Below are 15,912 nucleotides of genomic sequence, written 5' to 3' on the forward strand. Positions count from 1 at the left end.
GGATTGGGGCTTGTGGGGAGGGAGAGAGAGAGAGAGAGAGAGAGAGAGAGGCTGAGGCTATGGGTGGTTCCCTCTGCACAGTAGATGATGGGAATTGGGAAAAAGCAGAGAGAGGAGCTATCACAGCAACTGGGCAGGGAGAGATGGAGAAGAGACTCTCTCTTGCAGCATTAAGGGGAGAGGAGGAAGAGAAGAGACAAAAAGAATCTTCCCCTTACAGCAGTGGAGAGGTGAGAAGATGGCCCCAACCTCCTGATAGGAAATCAGCCCATCTTTTGTAGGAGCCATGGGAAGAAAGGAGAGGTCAGGAGTCCCCTACTCACAGTTGTGACTGAGGCAGGGAGCAGAAGAAATAATGAGCAAAGCTCCTCCCAGTCCTCCCTCACAGCCAGGGCCAGTCCTAGACCAAATGGTACCCCAGGCAAGGAGTACCTTCAGTGCCCCCAGCCATTTATTAAACTTTTGAATACCTTATTTTTATTGCATTTGTAGCCCATTTCACAACTTTGATGCAAGATTTGCATGCATGAGTTATCCCTGTCATATTAGATTATAAATTTGCACACTTGGATCTGTAAATCTGTGCCACATATGAATGCCAATATTTATGCCATATATAAGCAAATAAATTGGTTTCTTCCTATGCTTATAGAAACTTTTTAATTTTAAGAATAACTGAAATATACTAACATCAAGAAATTGACCTGTGCACCAACACTGGGTGGAGCAGTATTAAACAGTGTTACAGTAGATGACAACCTTAGAACGTTAACCCTAGTCCTTTAGTTCAAAAGGTCGTTTTTCTTGCCTTTGCCCTCACAAACTGAAACAAAGCATCAGAGAGATCCAAAGACTTGCTAACATCATTTTCAAGCACTAGAATAGCAAGCAATGTAAGTCTCTTGTCGGCCGTAGTCAAGTGAAGATATGTTTTAATGAGCCTGAGCTTTGAAAAACTCACCACTCGTGACTGTGACCAGCAGCGTGAACAGAATCCTCAAAGCTCTCCCCATATTAGGAAAAGTGTCCTTCAGTTCTGCATCCTGAATGAAGTGGAGAACTTGGAGTGGAGAGTGCTTCCCATGTAGCAAAATGTGATGGATGTTGTCCAATTCAACATAGAGGTCTTTATCACTGACGTCTGAACATTCCCCACGTGTCAGAGTCTGGTGAAGGTCCACACAATTGTTAAGAGTGTTTTCCTATCTGCTGACAGCTTACTAAGGTCATACATCCCCCATCCCTCAGGTCTTTTTGCGGTGCTTCATTTGTCCAAACCTTCCTTCGATGATACTCGAGCAGTGTCAACTAGCGCCAAGCTTCCCATCACCTCATCTTTGCCCTCGTAACAAACTATCCCTTCTTCCAATGAATAGGAGTTTCCTTGAAGACAGAGTCAACTGCAGAGTTTTCTACCATTTCTTTAGTAGCAGTGATGGCATCTTCAAATCTGTTGTCTCTGTAGACCACAATGAAACCAAGGCAGTAGTAACAGTTGTGATGTCCATCAACTGAGTTTGTAATGCCTTGATTACAATGTTTACTTGGAACAGGATATCATGCCAAATTGCAATTAAGACCAGATATTTGAAGTCAATGGTCTGGTTTGCCAGGCTTTGTGCCTCATGTTGGATTCTGGCCTCACCTTTACTCGACTACGCCAGTTCCATCAAGGCGTCGTAAACCTCAGTCACTTGGTACCTCACTGGCCTTACGCTGTCAATGCAGCTCTCCCAGATTTGTAACACTGTCCATGAGGATCTTCCACCTGATAATTGATGCTGAAAATGAGAGGTATATAGTCTTTGCTGTACTCCAAAGAGAGATACCAAATCTAAAGAAGATGACACTACTTCTGGCTCAACCAGGTTGAGGGAATGGCAGTCATCAGGCACAAAGAAAGCTCTTGGATTCAGTGCAGGGATCCTTGCCTGCACACCATTGTTTCTTCCTTTCATGTCAGTGCCGTTATTGTAGCTTTGGCTGCAGCAGTCCTGAAGCTTTGTTTTATCTCATTCAAAACATTCATAGATAGTTCTGTTAGGCCTTTTCCAGTAGAGTCATCCACAGACCAGAAACAGATGAAGTGTTCCTTTACTTGGATACAGCCATCCTCATCATCAACAAATCTTACTGTAAATGGAATCTTTTCACTTTGACTAATGTCAGAAGTGCAGTCCCTAATTATTTTGTAGTACTTCACTTTGCCAAGCTGCATCAGTATGTTATCAAGCACCTTCCCTGCCATAATGTCAATCAATTCATTTTGAATTGTTTTGCTGCAGGAGTGGTCCATAGCTTCTTTACAAACTACTTGACATAGGTACTCTTGCATGACATCATTGTATTTCCCACGGAGCTCGACCAAACTGAGGAAATTACCATTATGTTCAGTGAACAACTTATCCAACGAGCCCTAGAAAGCCAAATTATTCTTTGTAAAGAAAAGAGTAATTGAGATCAGATGCTTGAGCATGTTCCTCCACTGCTGGGTTTCTACGTTAATAATGCACTGGTTTTCTGCATCTAGGCATTTATTCAGCTTGAGCCTGGACTCGACCTCCATCCATTGGGAATAGGCCGTAAAATGGCCAGGTGACTTTTCATGTTGTTTCAGAGCATCAACTAAATTATGCCAGTAATTATGCACAGAAAGTGCAAGCAACGATTCGTCATTCTGGTCAAATATTTTGCAACAAAAACAGAATACTTTGTCAGTTGATTTCAAATAAACTAACCAATGTTGATTCACTTTCCCACCATTCTCAAGCACTCTTTCGCAGTGCGACTTTGAGAAGTGTCACTTCTGCTCATTTACTGGAAACATCATATCCTTGGTTTTGCCCGGCCCATTCAAAATTGCATGATCAATATCGGCAGAGTTTAGGATTTCTGGCCATAAAGCAAAATCTGATGTATCAGTTTGTGGTGTGCAATTTTTCTCACTGCTGTTGCTGTCATCATGCGAGGCTGATTCTTCTTTATCATTACTCTCCTTTTCATATGGAGTCATTTTCATGTGAGACACATTCTTCTTTACACCACCAGGAAAATTGGACAATTCTCCATCACTTTCCTCACATTTCCATTCCTTACCTTAGTAATAGGACTTACATCATTTATGCTTCGCTCCACAATTTCTTCTGCACTGGGATGATTGCTACTGCCTAAAGCCCAGTCTTTGTTGTTCTGTTTCAGATATTTTCCCATCGAATTTTCCCCTTGCTGCAAACTAGATTGCAACTGAGCTCTTCATGTCCTATATTGAGCTCCTGAAGGCTTCTTCAGGGGCATCTTTTATTTTCTACAGGGGAAAACAGACAGTATTAGGGAGAGCAAAAGTCTATTTTCACAGTCTTAGAAAATCATCAAACACCACATGTTAAGCTTGGCAAAAGAAGTAACAGTATTTCTTTTATATTGTTGTGTAGATAGGAGTTTGATCGATATCTCTGACGTCTCACTAAATATGTCCTTTATTAGTCACTATTTACACTCTTCAAGTCTTAAAATATACGTACACGTTCACAATTACACACTAAAACAAGGTTCACAATGTCGCAGCTGGGCTCTCACTTCACTTCATTCTTATACTCACTGACTGGAGATGCCCTGCCCCTTATATATCCATGGGGGCCTGGCTGACAACTTTCTAGGAAGTTCAAGGAAAATGTAGTTCTCAGAAAGTCTGCAAGGTTCCACAAGATTCTACAAAGGTCTAGAACATTCTAGGTAGTTAGTGAAAAATGAATCCACATATGGAATATCTGAAACATTTTACTTCAAAGATTGTATTTTTCCTTTTGTTGCAAACAACAAAAACAGTACCCTGAGCCCAGTGCCCCAACCAAGCCCAACACCCCCGGCAGTCACCTGGCTCTCCTTCCCCTAAATCTGGCCCTGCATCACAGCAGATAGGGAGGAGACAGAGGGACGACAGTGTATGTGCAAAACCCCACCTCAGCAGTTGGGGAAGAGAGTTCTAAAGGCACCTTTGGACCTAAGGCTGAACCAAAAGAATTAAAGACCCGGGGACATTTCACTGGCAGCCAGCAGGGAGTGCTCTCGGCTTCTCCCCAGGGCGCTGTGCATCTTTTGCCTCTGCTGCTGAGTAGGAGGCTTAGTCCTTGGGGCCAGTAGGTGTCTACTAATTAAGCACCAAGAACAGCAAATTCACACCTGAACCTGAGCATGCCATGACCATGTTAGAGCTGAATATGATCATAAGCCATCTGATTTAAGTGTAAAGAAACTTACCCATATACTGTCAGCCCTTTAGAATGATTCTCCAATTCCAGAGAAACAGCATCCACATTTTGCACTTGCCATTATTAGTAGCAGTATTACAGTAGTGTACAATTGAGATCAGGGCCCCAGTTGGGTGAGGTGCTGAACTCACAGTAATCAGAGGCAGTCCCTGCCCTGAGAAGCTTATAGCCTCATTAAACAAGACAGACCAAGTGCAGAAAAATTATCCCCATTTTACAGCTGGGGAACGGAGACAGAAAAATCACTTCACTTGGCTCACATCACACAGGCAGTCTGTGCCAGAGTCTGAATTTGAGCTGAGATCTCCTGAGTCCTAGTCAGTGCTTAACAACCAGACAAGCCTTCCTCTAACATTCCCTCACAAAAATCCTCAACTGATAACACCCAGGAAGGAACGGTCATGCAGCACCTCATAGTGCTCCAGAATCCAGCACTAAGTAATCAAAGTGACAAATGAAAAAAGGCAACCAAAATGAATGAACAAAGGAAAGTTGTGAAACAAGCAACACCATATGGATGGCAACACGTTGGAAAGATGTCTTTGCGTAATCACAGAGTGCTATAACCACAGAGATGACGCCTCATTCATGAGGTTTTAAAAGAATACAGTTATTCTGTTTTCATAGACGGCAGCTATCATAGGCAGGGGGAGGCTGTCTCTCCCTAAACAGCCTACTGTGGCCCCACCCACTCTCCACCCCCAGGCCAGGCCCTCTCCTGCAGTTCCCAGCGCTCTAGCCTGGCTGGCCTAGGCTCGCTGATGCTTGCTGGCCTGTCTCCCACAGGGACTCGGGATGGCTGGTGCTGGAGCCACGCTGCCCACCGGGCGCTCAAACTGTGCCGCCAAGTGCACCGGGGTTGGGGGCACTGCGGCTTTTGGGGCCATATAACTCCTTAGCATATTTGGCTATATCACAGTGATCATACTGTTAACCCAATTGTTCAGTGAGTTCACTCCCTCAATAATCTCCTATTTAACCAAATACTCACATTCCTCTGCTATTTTATTTCTCAGGGTCAATAAGATTTTACATGGTAGCTGCATTTTGGTGGATCCCTGCGGTGAACATTGCTGGGATGTGTTATAGCAGTGATTTTCATTCAACCTGGGGGTCTGCAGACTATGTCTAAGATTTCCAAAGGGGTTTGCACCTCCATTCAAATTTTTTTGGGGACCTGCAAATGAAAAAAGGTTGAAAACCACTGTGTTATAGTGTACAGGCTTATACCATTCCCACCTACTAAATGCCTCATTGATTTTCTTCTGCAAGCTCTTCTGTATACAAGTTACCTACCTCTTTGAATAACTGCTAGTGAAACCAAGGTTTTCAAAAATGGGTGCCTGAAGTTAGGCTCCTAAGTCCACAGTGAGGCACCTAAATAAGTGGCTTTCAAATGCAACTGCAGAATTGCCAACCCCATGTGTTCAAAAATCGTGACTCAGGCCCCCCAAAAGGATGAGATTATCTTAAAATCATGAAATTTTAAAAAATGATCAAATGGAGGCTCTTTTTCTTTGCTTTCTGATTTGAACCTTTTAGATTACACTCAGACCCCATATTCAAGCTTTTCTCTGCAACCACGAGGGCTAGACATTTTTAATGAAAGCTGAGATTCTCACATAATCACTCAGCTGCAGGAACTGTGGCTTTAAGAACACCACCAAATATTGTGATACTTGTAAGAAAATCACAAACTTTGGCAACACTGCAATTGTTCAATCACACCAGACTCATTTAGGAGCAGATTTAGGAACTTAACTTTAGGCACCCATTTTTTAAACCCTTGTCTGAAGACTATTGTATAACCCAATCATGACACCAAGGCTCTGTCACAGGAATGGACAAACTTTTTGGCCCGAGGGCCACACTGGGGTTCCAAAAATGTGTGGAAGGCTGGGTAAGAAAGGCTGTGCCTCCTCAAATAGCCTGACCCCTGCTTTCTATTCGCCGCCTCCCACTTCCCGCCCCCTGATTGCCCCCCTCAGAAACCTGGACCCATCCGACCCCCTCTGCTCCTTATCCCCTAACCACCCCCTCCTGGGACCCCCTGCCCCTATCCAACCCCCTGCTCCGACCCCTTTCCACACCCTTGCCCCTTGACAGCTCCCCCGGAATGCCACACCTATCCAACACCCCCTGTTCCTCGTCTCCTGACCCAAATCCACACCCCCACCCCTTGACAGTCCCCCTGGGAACCCACGCCTATCCAACCCCCCCATTCCCCATCCCTTGACTCATATCCACACCCCTGCCCCCTGACAGGCATCCCTGGGACTCCCACGCCTATCCAAACCCACCCTCCTCCCTGTCTCCTGACCACCCCCCAGAACCTCCATCCCATCCAAGCACCCCCTACTCCCTGTCCCCTGACTGCCCCCTGGGACTGCCCCGCCCCTTATCCAACCCCCCAGTCCCTGTACTATGCCACTCAGAGCAGCATGTCTGGGAGCCTTGCTGCCTGGCCAGAGCCAGACACACTGCCGCTCTGCTCAGCAGGAGCACACAACCCCGCCGCCCAGAGCGCTGCCGGTGTGGCTGCGCGGGGAGAAGGGGGAACAGCAGGGGAGGGGCCGGGCACTAGCCTCCCCAGCTGGGAGCTCCAGGGCCAGGCAGGACGGATCCGGCCTGCAGGCCGTAGTTTGCCCACCTCTGCTCTATCGGGCCCATACCATTACTACTACCTCAGTAACATTTCCCCTTGCAATATGCAGGCCTGAAAATTTATGCTTTGCCACAGTGTTGTTTCTCTCAGCATAAGAAGCATAGCTTTTGATTTTAGCACAGAATGGTTAATAGTCTTTTTGCATGGACTTGCTGCAATAGTTCTGTAGTCGGATCCTGCCTCTATTTTGAATTTGCTTTTTGTTCATTTCCACTGTCACAAATCAATCTATTGTAGAACTTTGCTGTTTAAATTGATATATCAAGGGACAACAGAAAACTCTTTCCCCACCTTCTCTCCTATTGTATTCTTATGAATATATTTTGCTTTTGTATTGCTTTGTTAGTAGTGCTGGGCAAGACATGCTTCTGTTAAATGCCTGCTTGTACTGCATGGATGTTCACCACCCCTTGTTCTAGACACTTTTTTCCATTTTGCTTTGACTACCCCAAACAAATCTTGACTCTGTTGCTTGTTGTTTACCTTTGGTGCTTATCTTCACACCTTGACCTTATTTTTGTTGTGTACAGAGCAGCACCATAGAGGTGCATGCTATTTTGCATGGAGACAGACAGATGACAGCTACTTTTCACTAGCTCTGAAAACATCCAGCAGACAACTCAGCTGCCACATTACTCTCCCACATAATCACAATCTAAGGCTGCCTTTTAGGGTCCGGACCCACTCTTGTGACTGGATACTGCACACGTCACGCTGATGAAATTGGCTTGTCTGGCCTTGTTCCTAGATAAGGCAACTTCATGGTCCCAGTGTGTATCCAGATTTCTTATCCTCATTCCCTGCAGCTGTAGAGGACTAGAGAAGTGGAAACACGTAACATTGTTTGCTGTGCAGAGAGGAGAAGGTGAATCAGAGAGGGATCTCTGAGAATGTCTAAGCTTCCTAAGGGAAATCCTCTAAGCACAGAGAGGATCTTCTAAGCTGGCGTATGTCACGATGCCTTCAGAGGACCCAATGGCAAGGTTGACCCAGACATCCACAGAGAGCACCTGGCATTTCTAGCTGTCTCTTCGGCTCATCACACTGGTACTGGATGGCTTCAGAGGTGAAATGGTGTCTCTGCGTTACCTGGGCCTTGAGGAAGAGGGCTCATTAGGAGGGTAGAATACCTGTCCTCTGAATCATTCCTTTTCCCAGAGCCTCCTTTCCCTGAATTATATCATGATGTACAGCCCCAGTTTGGTTCTGTGCTGTACTGCGGCCTCTACCCATTGCTATCTCCCAAGCCCAAAACCCTGGTATGTATGTTCCTAACACATTTCACCTCCTCCTCCTGGCCTCTCCTAGCCCCTATCTGAATCCGGACACTCCCTCCTTCATCAAATGATTTCCTAAGGAAAATGGAAAGTTAGTGATCTGAAAACTTCCACCACATTTTTCCCTACTGTTTTCTAACAGCTCTCAAGACTGAAATACTTACTGTAAGCGTGGATATGTCTGACATGGAATGTGCACAGGGGAGGTGGGGACACAAGGTGGCAATGGACAGAGGCAGTTATTATTACTAATTATTTATATATGACTAGCGTCCACAGGATCAAAACTGCATTGTGCTAGGCATCATGAAAACACAGAGTAAGAGACTGCCCCTGCCCCAAAGAGCTTACAATATCATTTCAGACACAAAGCAACAAGTGAATAAAACAAACAATGCAAGGCAATATCTATATATACAGTGTGTATGAATATTTCTATATAAATATATATATATAAAAAATAAGAAAACACCAAGTGGTGTGTATGTGTTTTTCAAATTATTTTTATACTTGCCTTTTTTATTTAAAGGTTTTCTCCACTTTAAAATACATATCTAAACATTTTAATTTTATATTAACAAAACAGATTTGAGTAGATTTGATTTGATTATTGATGGAAGATGTAACAGTAGCTATTGGAGTCAGAGACACCCTGCCACCTTGTGGTAGCCCTGAAGAATGTCAACATCCAACATGCTGTACAAGCTGCCTGTAACCTAGACTCAGCTCTCCTGTCCTGGGTCATCTTGTAAAGTTCATGTTATTATCCCAGCAGCCCTGAAGAATGGCAACATCCAACATGCTGTACAAGCTGCCTGTAACCTAGACTCAGCTCTCGTGTCCTGGGTCATCTTGTAAAGTTCATGTTATTATCCCAGCACTTTTGAGACTTAGAATTATCACCCCACTGCCAGGAACCAGCTCTGAGCAGAACGCTCAGGAGGCCTGGGCTGAATACTTCCTTCTTTGACCTGGACCAGATCCCATAAGCAGGGGCAGCAGGTTTGTATAATTTTTGGTGGTGCCCAGAATGGGTCCAAGTTCCGCCCCACCACATCTGCCTTGTAAGCCGATACATATTTTTTTTAAATAATGTAAAAATGTGAGGGCTCTGTGGTGTGGCTGGTGATGAGGGGTTTGGGGTGTGGGAGGGGCTCAGGCAGAAGGTTGGTTTGTGGGAGTGAGGGCTGTGGAGTGGGGCCAGGGATGAGGTGTTCACGGTGCAGGAGGGGAATCAGGGCTGGGGGAGAGGGGCTTGGGATGTGGAAGGGGGTCAGGGCTAGAGCAGAGGGTTAGGATGTGGGGGGATGAGGGCTCAGGCTGGGGATGAGGGCTTTGGGGTGTGGGAGGAGCTCAGGGCTGGGGCAGAGGATTCGGGTGCAGGGGTGAGGTCTGCGGGGTCGGGCCAGGGATGAGGGATTCAGGGTGCAGGAGAGGGCTCTGGGCTGGGGTAGAGGGTTGGGGTGCTGGGGGTTGAGGGCTCTGGCTGGGGGTTCAGGCTCCGGGATGGGGCAGGGCTGGAGCTGAGGAGTTTGGGGTGCAGGCAGGGTGCTCCAGGGCTGGGGCCAGAGATGAGGACTCCCCCCAGCCCTCTCCCCGCCAGCAGCAGCTAGCTCTGGGGGAGGGACCCCTCTTTCCCCCTCAGCAGCACACCCACCCCGCACCACTGTTACTGCATGTGCTCCCAGGGCTCCTCTCAGGTCCAGAAAGCCCTCCCCTGTGGTATGTGCCGGCGGAGGGTGGGGGGGCTGCCATCATGTGTGTGCCTCCTCCCCTGCTGCTGCCCCTCACTGGGGATGAGGGGTGGGGCTGCTCCTTGCCCAGCATGGGCAGGAGTGGTGACTGCGGGCGGGTGGCGTGGGGGCCCTGTGCTGGTGGAGGGTCCTGCCAGAAAAGGGACCGAGGCAGAAGGGCAGGGGCAGAGGCAGCCTGCCTGGCACTAGTGGATCAGGGGCACTTGTGGATCGGGGGCACTGGGGCAGCAGTTGATGCCGGGAGCTGGCAGCAGGAAGCTGCAGAGGGAAGCCGCCCGCTTGAGGCAGGGACACTCCGAGGCCCAGGGGAGGTGCATGGGGAGCAGCAAGTGGGGGCCAGGGGACACTCAGGGAAGGCGTGTGGGGGCAGCAGGTGGAGCCAGGGGAGAGATCCAGCCCTGAACACTGGTGGAGCCAGGCCCCTGGGCTCTGAATACTGCTGGATCCCGGGCACCATGGGCCGATATAACTTGCCACCCTTGCCCATACACTTTTTGGTGACCAGCCTGCTAATCTCTCCTCCCATGATACATTGCAATCAAGACAAAACTTTCCAGAACTGGGCTGCTGCCCTTCTTCCTGTGAAATGATTCATCTGCAATTTCCTAAACCTTGAGAGGCCTCCAGAGGCTTCCTCTCCTGACCTGATTCAGCTCTGGAAACATCCTGACTGTGAGGCTGACCCAATCCAATTTAGACACAACCACAAAGGCATGGTTACAGACTCTCCTTTCCTAATCTGATCCAGTTCTGAGGTACCCTCAGTAACTAAGCAGCTGATGGTTCCACCTGTTCTCCAAATCCAGTTCAAAATATACCCTCCAGTGTCTGCGTCCTGTGCTTGACGCAGTCAGGTTCCCATTCACTCTCTAGTGACCAGGTCACCAAACACTTCTCTCTGGCTTAATCTATCTGGAATACATCATCAGGGAGCTAGTTTATAGCCACCTCCTCTGGCTCAATCCAACTCCATCATGCCCTCTGAGGACCAGGTTGCAGATGTCTCCTCGCCAGTTCCATCCATATGCCATACACTCTCCACTGATGACCCCATACACACCTTCTTACTCGGGCCTCTTCCATCTCCAAAACACCCTCTAAGAACTAAGTCATATAAACTTGATTTTGTCCTGATACAGTTCTAAACCTTTTCCAGCTCCAGAGCCAATACCTTCCTCCCCTGACCCTAGGCAGCTCTGACGCACTCTCCAGAGCAGGGGTCACAGACCCTGACCTTCTCTGTGCCTATTCAGCTCTAATACATCAGCCAGTGTTATGGTCACACACCCTCCTCCCATGTCCTGGCTGAGTTCAGAACCATCCTTCAGCACTGGTGTCGCAGGCGCTGCTGTCCCAATCCGATCCAGCTCCTGTATCCGCTCCAGTAATTCCCCTATAGTTGTATTTGCATACAAATATTTAAAACTTAACAGATGAATTAGGTGGGGAGGGAGAAGTATTTTTATTGACAGTAATTCAGGAGGTTTTCAAGGGGGTTGCAAGGTGATTACATGGGGGTCACAAGCTGTCAACTCCGTGGGGCTGACAGCTGCCAAGCCCTTATTAAATTAAATTAAATTAAATTCCCCCCCCCATTTTTAATTTATAAGGAGAGGGGTCATACTCAGAGGCTTGCTATGTGAAAGGGGTCACCAATACAAAAAGTTTGAAAACCACTTAACTAATTCAACTACACGAGCAGGAGAGCCAGAAACTCCTGTGAGCTGAACAGACCAGTTCAGACAGGTTATCGCTGACCTGCACCCACACAACTCAATCCATAAAACAAGTTAAGAGCCCTGCATCCATAGAGCAGAACACTGTTACCTAGCAACTTTGGCATCATGAGTGTCAGATACAGCACAACCAGGTCACTACCCCTCCTCACGTGATCCAGCTTCAATGCACCCCTGCTGGATTAAACAATGTCCTCCTCAGCCTGAATACACAGACCAGAATCCCATTTTTCAGGTCCTGCTAAGACCCCACTCCCCATCCCCAGCACAGAAACTGAGGGACAAACTGACTTGGACACACATTTGTGCCCCAACTGCCCATTCTGGGCCCACCCCCCCATCATAAATTACAGCGTTACTTGAGGCTGCAGCATAAACCTTCATGAAATTTAGGGAGTGGTGATGGACAATGTCTTGGACAATGGACAACAGATATGAGTTTGCAATGCAATATTCCTGCAAAAATGGCCTGTGTAATTCTGATAGATGGCTCTTTAACCTCGCAGGAAAGATTCAATGGCTGGAAACTGAAGCTGATGCTAAACAAATTCAGACAAGAAATAATAAGGCACACATTTGTAACAGTGAGGGTAATTAACCATTTGGAACAATTTATCTGTGGATGTGGTAGATTTTCCATCACTTTAAGTGTTTAAATCGAGACTGGGTGTATTTCTAACAGAAAGTTCAAACAGAAGTTTTGATCTTGGTATCTAAACTATTAGGTGAGGTTCTTTAGCCTGTGGTATACAGGAGGTCACACTTGATGATTGCATTGGTCCATTTTGGCCTCAGAATCTATTAATTTTGGGCTGCATAAGCAGAGGCTTCACATCCTGGAGTAGGAAGGCAATGCTTCCTCGCTACATGGCTCAGACATGGGCACAACTACATCTGTATCACTGAATTCATTTCTGGGTACCTCATTAGCAGAAAGAAAATAGGGCATTCAGAGAAGAGCTACAACAATGAAAACAACTAGGGCAGCTGGAGGGATAGACTTCTGGGAAGAGACTATTAAATTATCTAAGCATTTTTAATTTAGGTAAACAGTCACTAGGTGGTGGGCATGATAACATGGAACTGGGAGAATAACTCAAAACAATTTATTTGCTTCATTTTGCTAGTTGGAAATCGTCTGTTAACAGGCCACTTTTTTTTTCCTTCAGATTTGTTCACCATACAAAGTTTGAGCCATTTTGATTAGGTACGTAAGTCACCAGGTAAATTTTGGTACCCTGATGAGATGTCTAGTGTGACTGCTCAGAAGTCTGAATTCAAAAATCACTTTCCATAATTATTTTACAATCTTTCTTAAACTGTGCCTTGCTAGGATAACCATGCAAAGTGAACACAGAAGGGGCATGAACATAAATGGAGAAAGCTCATTTTAATTTTTTTTTCAGATTAACATTTGTAGAAAACTTTTTGCCGCATGCACCCACCCTTAGATAGCAGTCTAGAAGTCTTTGAAAAGAGTGAACCCCAAAGAAGGAGAGGAATTATTAGGGCGGCGCAAGAGACTATGACTCAGAATAGTGGGATTGAAATTAGGAAAGTCCTGAATATCAGGAATGACTTTCTGTCAGTGAGATTGATTAGGCTGTGAAATAGCTTCCCAAAGAAAGTTCAGAAGCCCCATTGCTTGGGGCATTTAACACATGACTGGACTGCTGTATGAACTACTAACATGAACTACAGGGGACAATCCCACGTTAGCAGAGTGACAGACTGGATCTGAGCTAGCAGGGTTTGTCCATCCATAGGGATGAGGAGTGTTTTTCTCCTGAAATGCAGTTTCAACTTAATGGTCTAGGTCATGTGTGCCTCTTCCCTGAGATCTTACTCAGTTCCAATACACTGAATGGAGTATGGATCACACATATACTTTTCCCTTGAACCAGTAAAGCTTATATTCACCCTCCAGAAATGGGATCGGAGCTCCTCCCCTCATCCACTCCATCTCCAATAGATTATCCAACTAAGAAGTCACCGGCTCCGGCTCTTCTGATGCTCTCCAGCTCCAAAACATGGCTAAGGACCACATCACAGAAACCTCTTCTCTGACCCAATTCAGCTCTGCAATATCCCAAGGAACTGGCATACAGCCACCTCCTCCCCTGGCTGTATACACATCCATTATAACCCCTGGAACAGTCACAAATGCCTTCTCCTCACAACCAGTCCATCTCAACAAATCTCTTCTTCCCACTCTCAATCCAGTATTCTCTATGGGGCCTACAGAGGCCTCCTTCCCAGATCTGATCCAGCTCCCATACAACCTCTGAGTTTGTGGCAGGAGCACAACATGAAGTGTGAGTGTTATGGGGAGGAGATGACAGTGCAGTGAGAAATACGGGTATTAAGGCTTTTAGGCAGGTTGTTGTGACCCCCCCTAGTCTTTGCTCGTCACATCAAGGTTGCTGGGAGAGACACTGGAGGCAGGGATTTCCAAACTGTTGGGAGAGCAAGAGGAGAAGCGTAGTATTCAAGTACCCTGAAACTCACTCTCCTGACTTCCAGCAAACTCCTTCATGCCATAAAAGTCATAAGACTCAGCAAACAAACTGAGGAAGAAAACAAAGTGTCCAGAGTTCAGACTGTCCAGAGCTCCCAGTCACTGTCCTCAGTGGCCACCTCTGGCTGAGAGTTAGCAGACACCAGACGCAGAGGGCAGAGTGGGGGCTCTATTAAACTCTTCACTGCAAACTGAAACCAGGACTAGACCTAGACCTCAGGCCCTAGTTATTGTCAGGAGGATGGAGCGGCGAGGGGATGGAAAGAAAGGAGATTTACTTCTTGGGCATTAAACCCAGGGTTTCTGCTTCCTGTACTTAGGGGCACTCTAACCACTGCAGGCTGAACAGAACCCCTGGTTACTTTGCCCACAGGGCTCCACCCACTGGGATTTGAACCAGGCCCCTTTGTTACTGTCCCTAAGGATGCAGATCTGCCGATGACTGAACCCAGAACTCCCAGGCTGCCCTTTCCTGAGGGGTCTGTTTCCAGTGAAGACTGAATCCAGACTCTGCGATATTGTCCCCAGGGGGATATCCACTTTAAGAATTAAACTCAGCCCCCTGATGACTATGCTTGAAGGAGGGAAATACACCTAAGAACCAGGCCTCTGTTTATTATCCCACGGGAGGGAATACTCCCTGGAGATTTCACTCTGTATCCTAAAATGGTGGGCCGATCTCCTCCCTCTCTCCTTGCTGCTTTGGTGAAGTTGCCTGTCAGATATCATTACATTCTTGATTAAATCTTCTAACACGGCTCAGCTGGAATTCCTATACAAGGCCTCATATCTCTCCCGCCCCGATTCCCCCAGGAATGTAGCAATAAAACAAAGTTTTCCCTCCCATAGTACTGCTAAGAGAGACAGAATCCGGTTCTCTTACCTGCTGGGTGTCACATCCTTGATTTTTGGGCCAGTGCTTTGCTTTGAGCCCAGTTCCGGTAGCTGCTCCTGCTTTCGCTCCTGCAATTGGAATCAGGTTTAAGTTTTTCTGTCTTCCCTGAGGCTGAAGGTATTTCATTTGTGTCTAACTTTTCAGGTGAGTAGGGCACACCTACTCTAGCTGGGAGAGACAGGAAGCAAGGAGAGCTACAGGCTGATTGGTCTTCTCTGCAGTGCAGAGTCTAGTAAGGAAATACAGAACTCACAATCACAGACCAAGTTAAGAGAGGAGAGAGAGAGAGCGAGAGAGAGAAAGCTGAGCACAAAGAAAAGTGAAAGAATAACACAGGGAGACAAGAAGGGATGAAAGGAGAGACAGGAAGGAAGGTTACAACCTTAGATTATTTAGGCATTAAGAAGTCACCACACTTTTAAAAACTAAAAAGTCTGAGTCTGGGATTTTTCTCGGGGCAAAGCTAGTGCTTGGGCCAGTATCATCTAGAAATGTAAAGTTGAACCATAACTGGTTTGCTTTTTTATTTCACCTTAAAAACCAAAGCGGATCCAGTATTTCCAGGCTCAACCATTCAACAATCAGGCCCTAAGAAATAATGGCTTAAAACTCACGAGGGTTTTTTATTTTTAAATAAGAAGTGGGAGTGGGAGGGGGGTTAATTTGTGCTTTCTGGCTTCTGAGCCTTAAGGGCCCACTTGAGTCATGTCTTCAAGCATTTCTCTACAAGCATGAGGGCTAGATACTTTATTTTTAAACAAAAACAGATATTCTCATGCCAAGTCTCAAGTCCCAACAG

The 15,912-nt window shown here is 46.5% G+C and overlaps 1 protein-coding gene across 1 annotated transcript in view; it reads right to left on the reverse strand.

The window, feature by feature from the left end:
* LOC115637528 (rho guanine nucleotide exchange factor 5-like) overlaps positions 1–15,256 on the reverse strand; it is a 46,085-nt gene extending 30,829 nt beyond the window's left edge. The window contains exon 1 of the mRNA XM_030538847.1: positions 15,102–15,256. Coding sequence (XP_030394707.1) covers positions 15,102–15,239 — 138 coding nt within the window. The 5' untranslated portion in view covers positions 15,240–15,256. The remainder of the gene's footprint in view (positions 1–15,101) is intronic.
* Between the last annotated feature and the right edge of the window lie 656 nt (positions 15,257–15,912).

The sequence above is a fragment of the Gopherus evgoodei genome, chromosome 1 (genome assembly GCF_007399415.2).
Source record: "Gopherus evgoodei ecotype Sinaloan lineage chromosome 1, rGopEvg1_v1.p, whole genome shotgun sequence".
Taxonomy (NCBI): domain Eukaryota; kingdom Metazoa; phylum Chordata; order Testudines; family Testudinidae; genus Gopherus; species Gopherus evgoodei.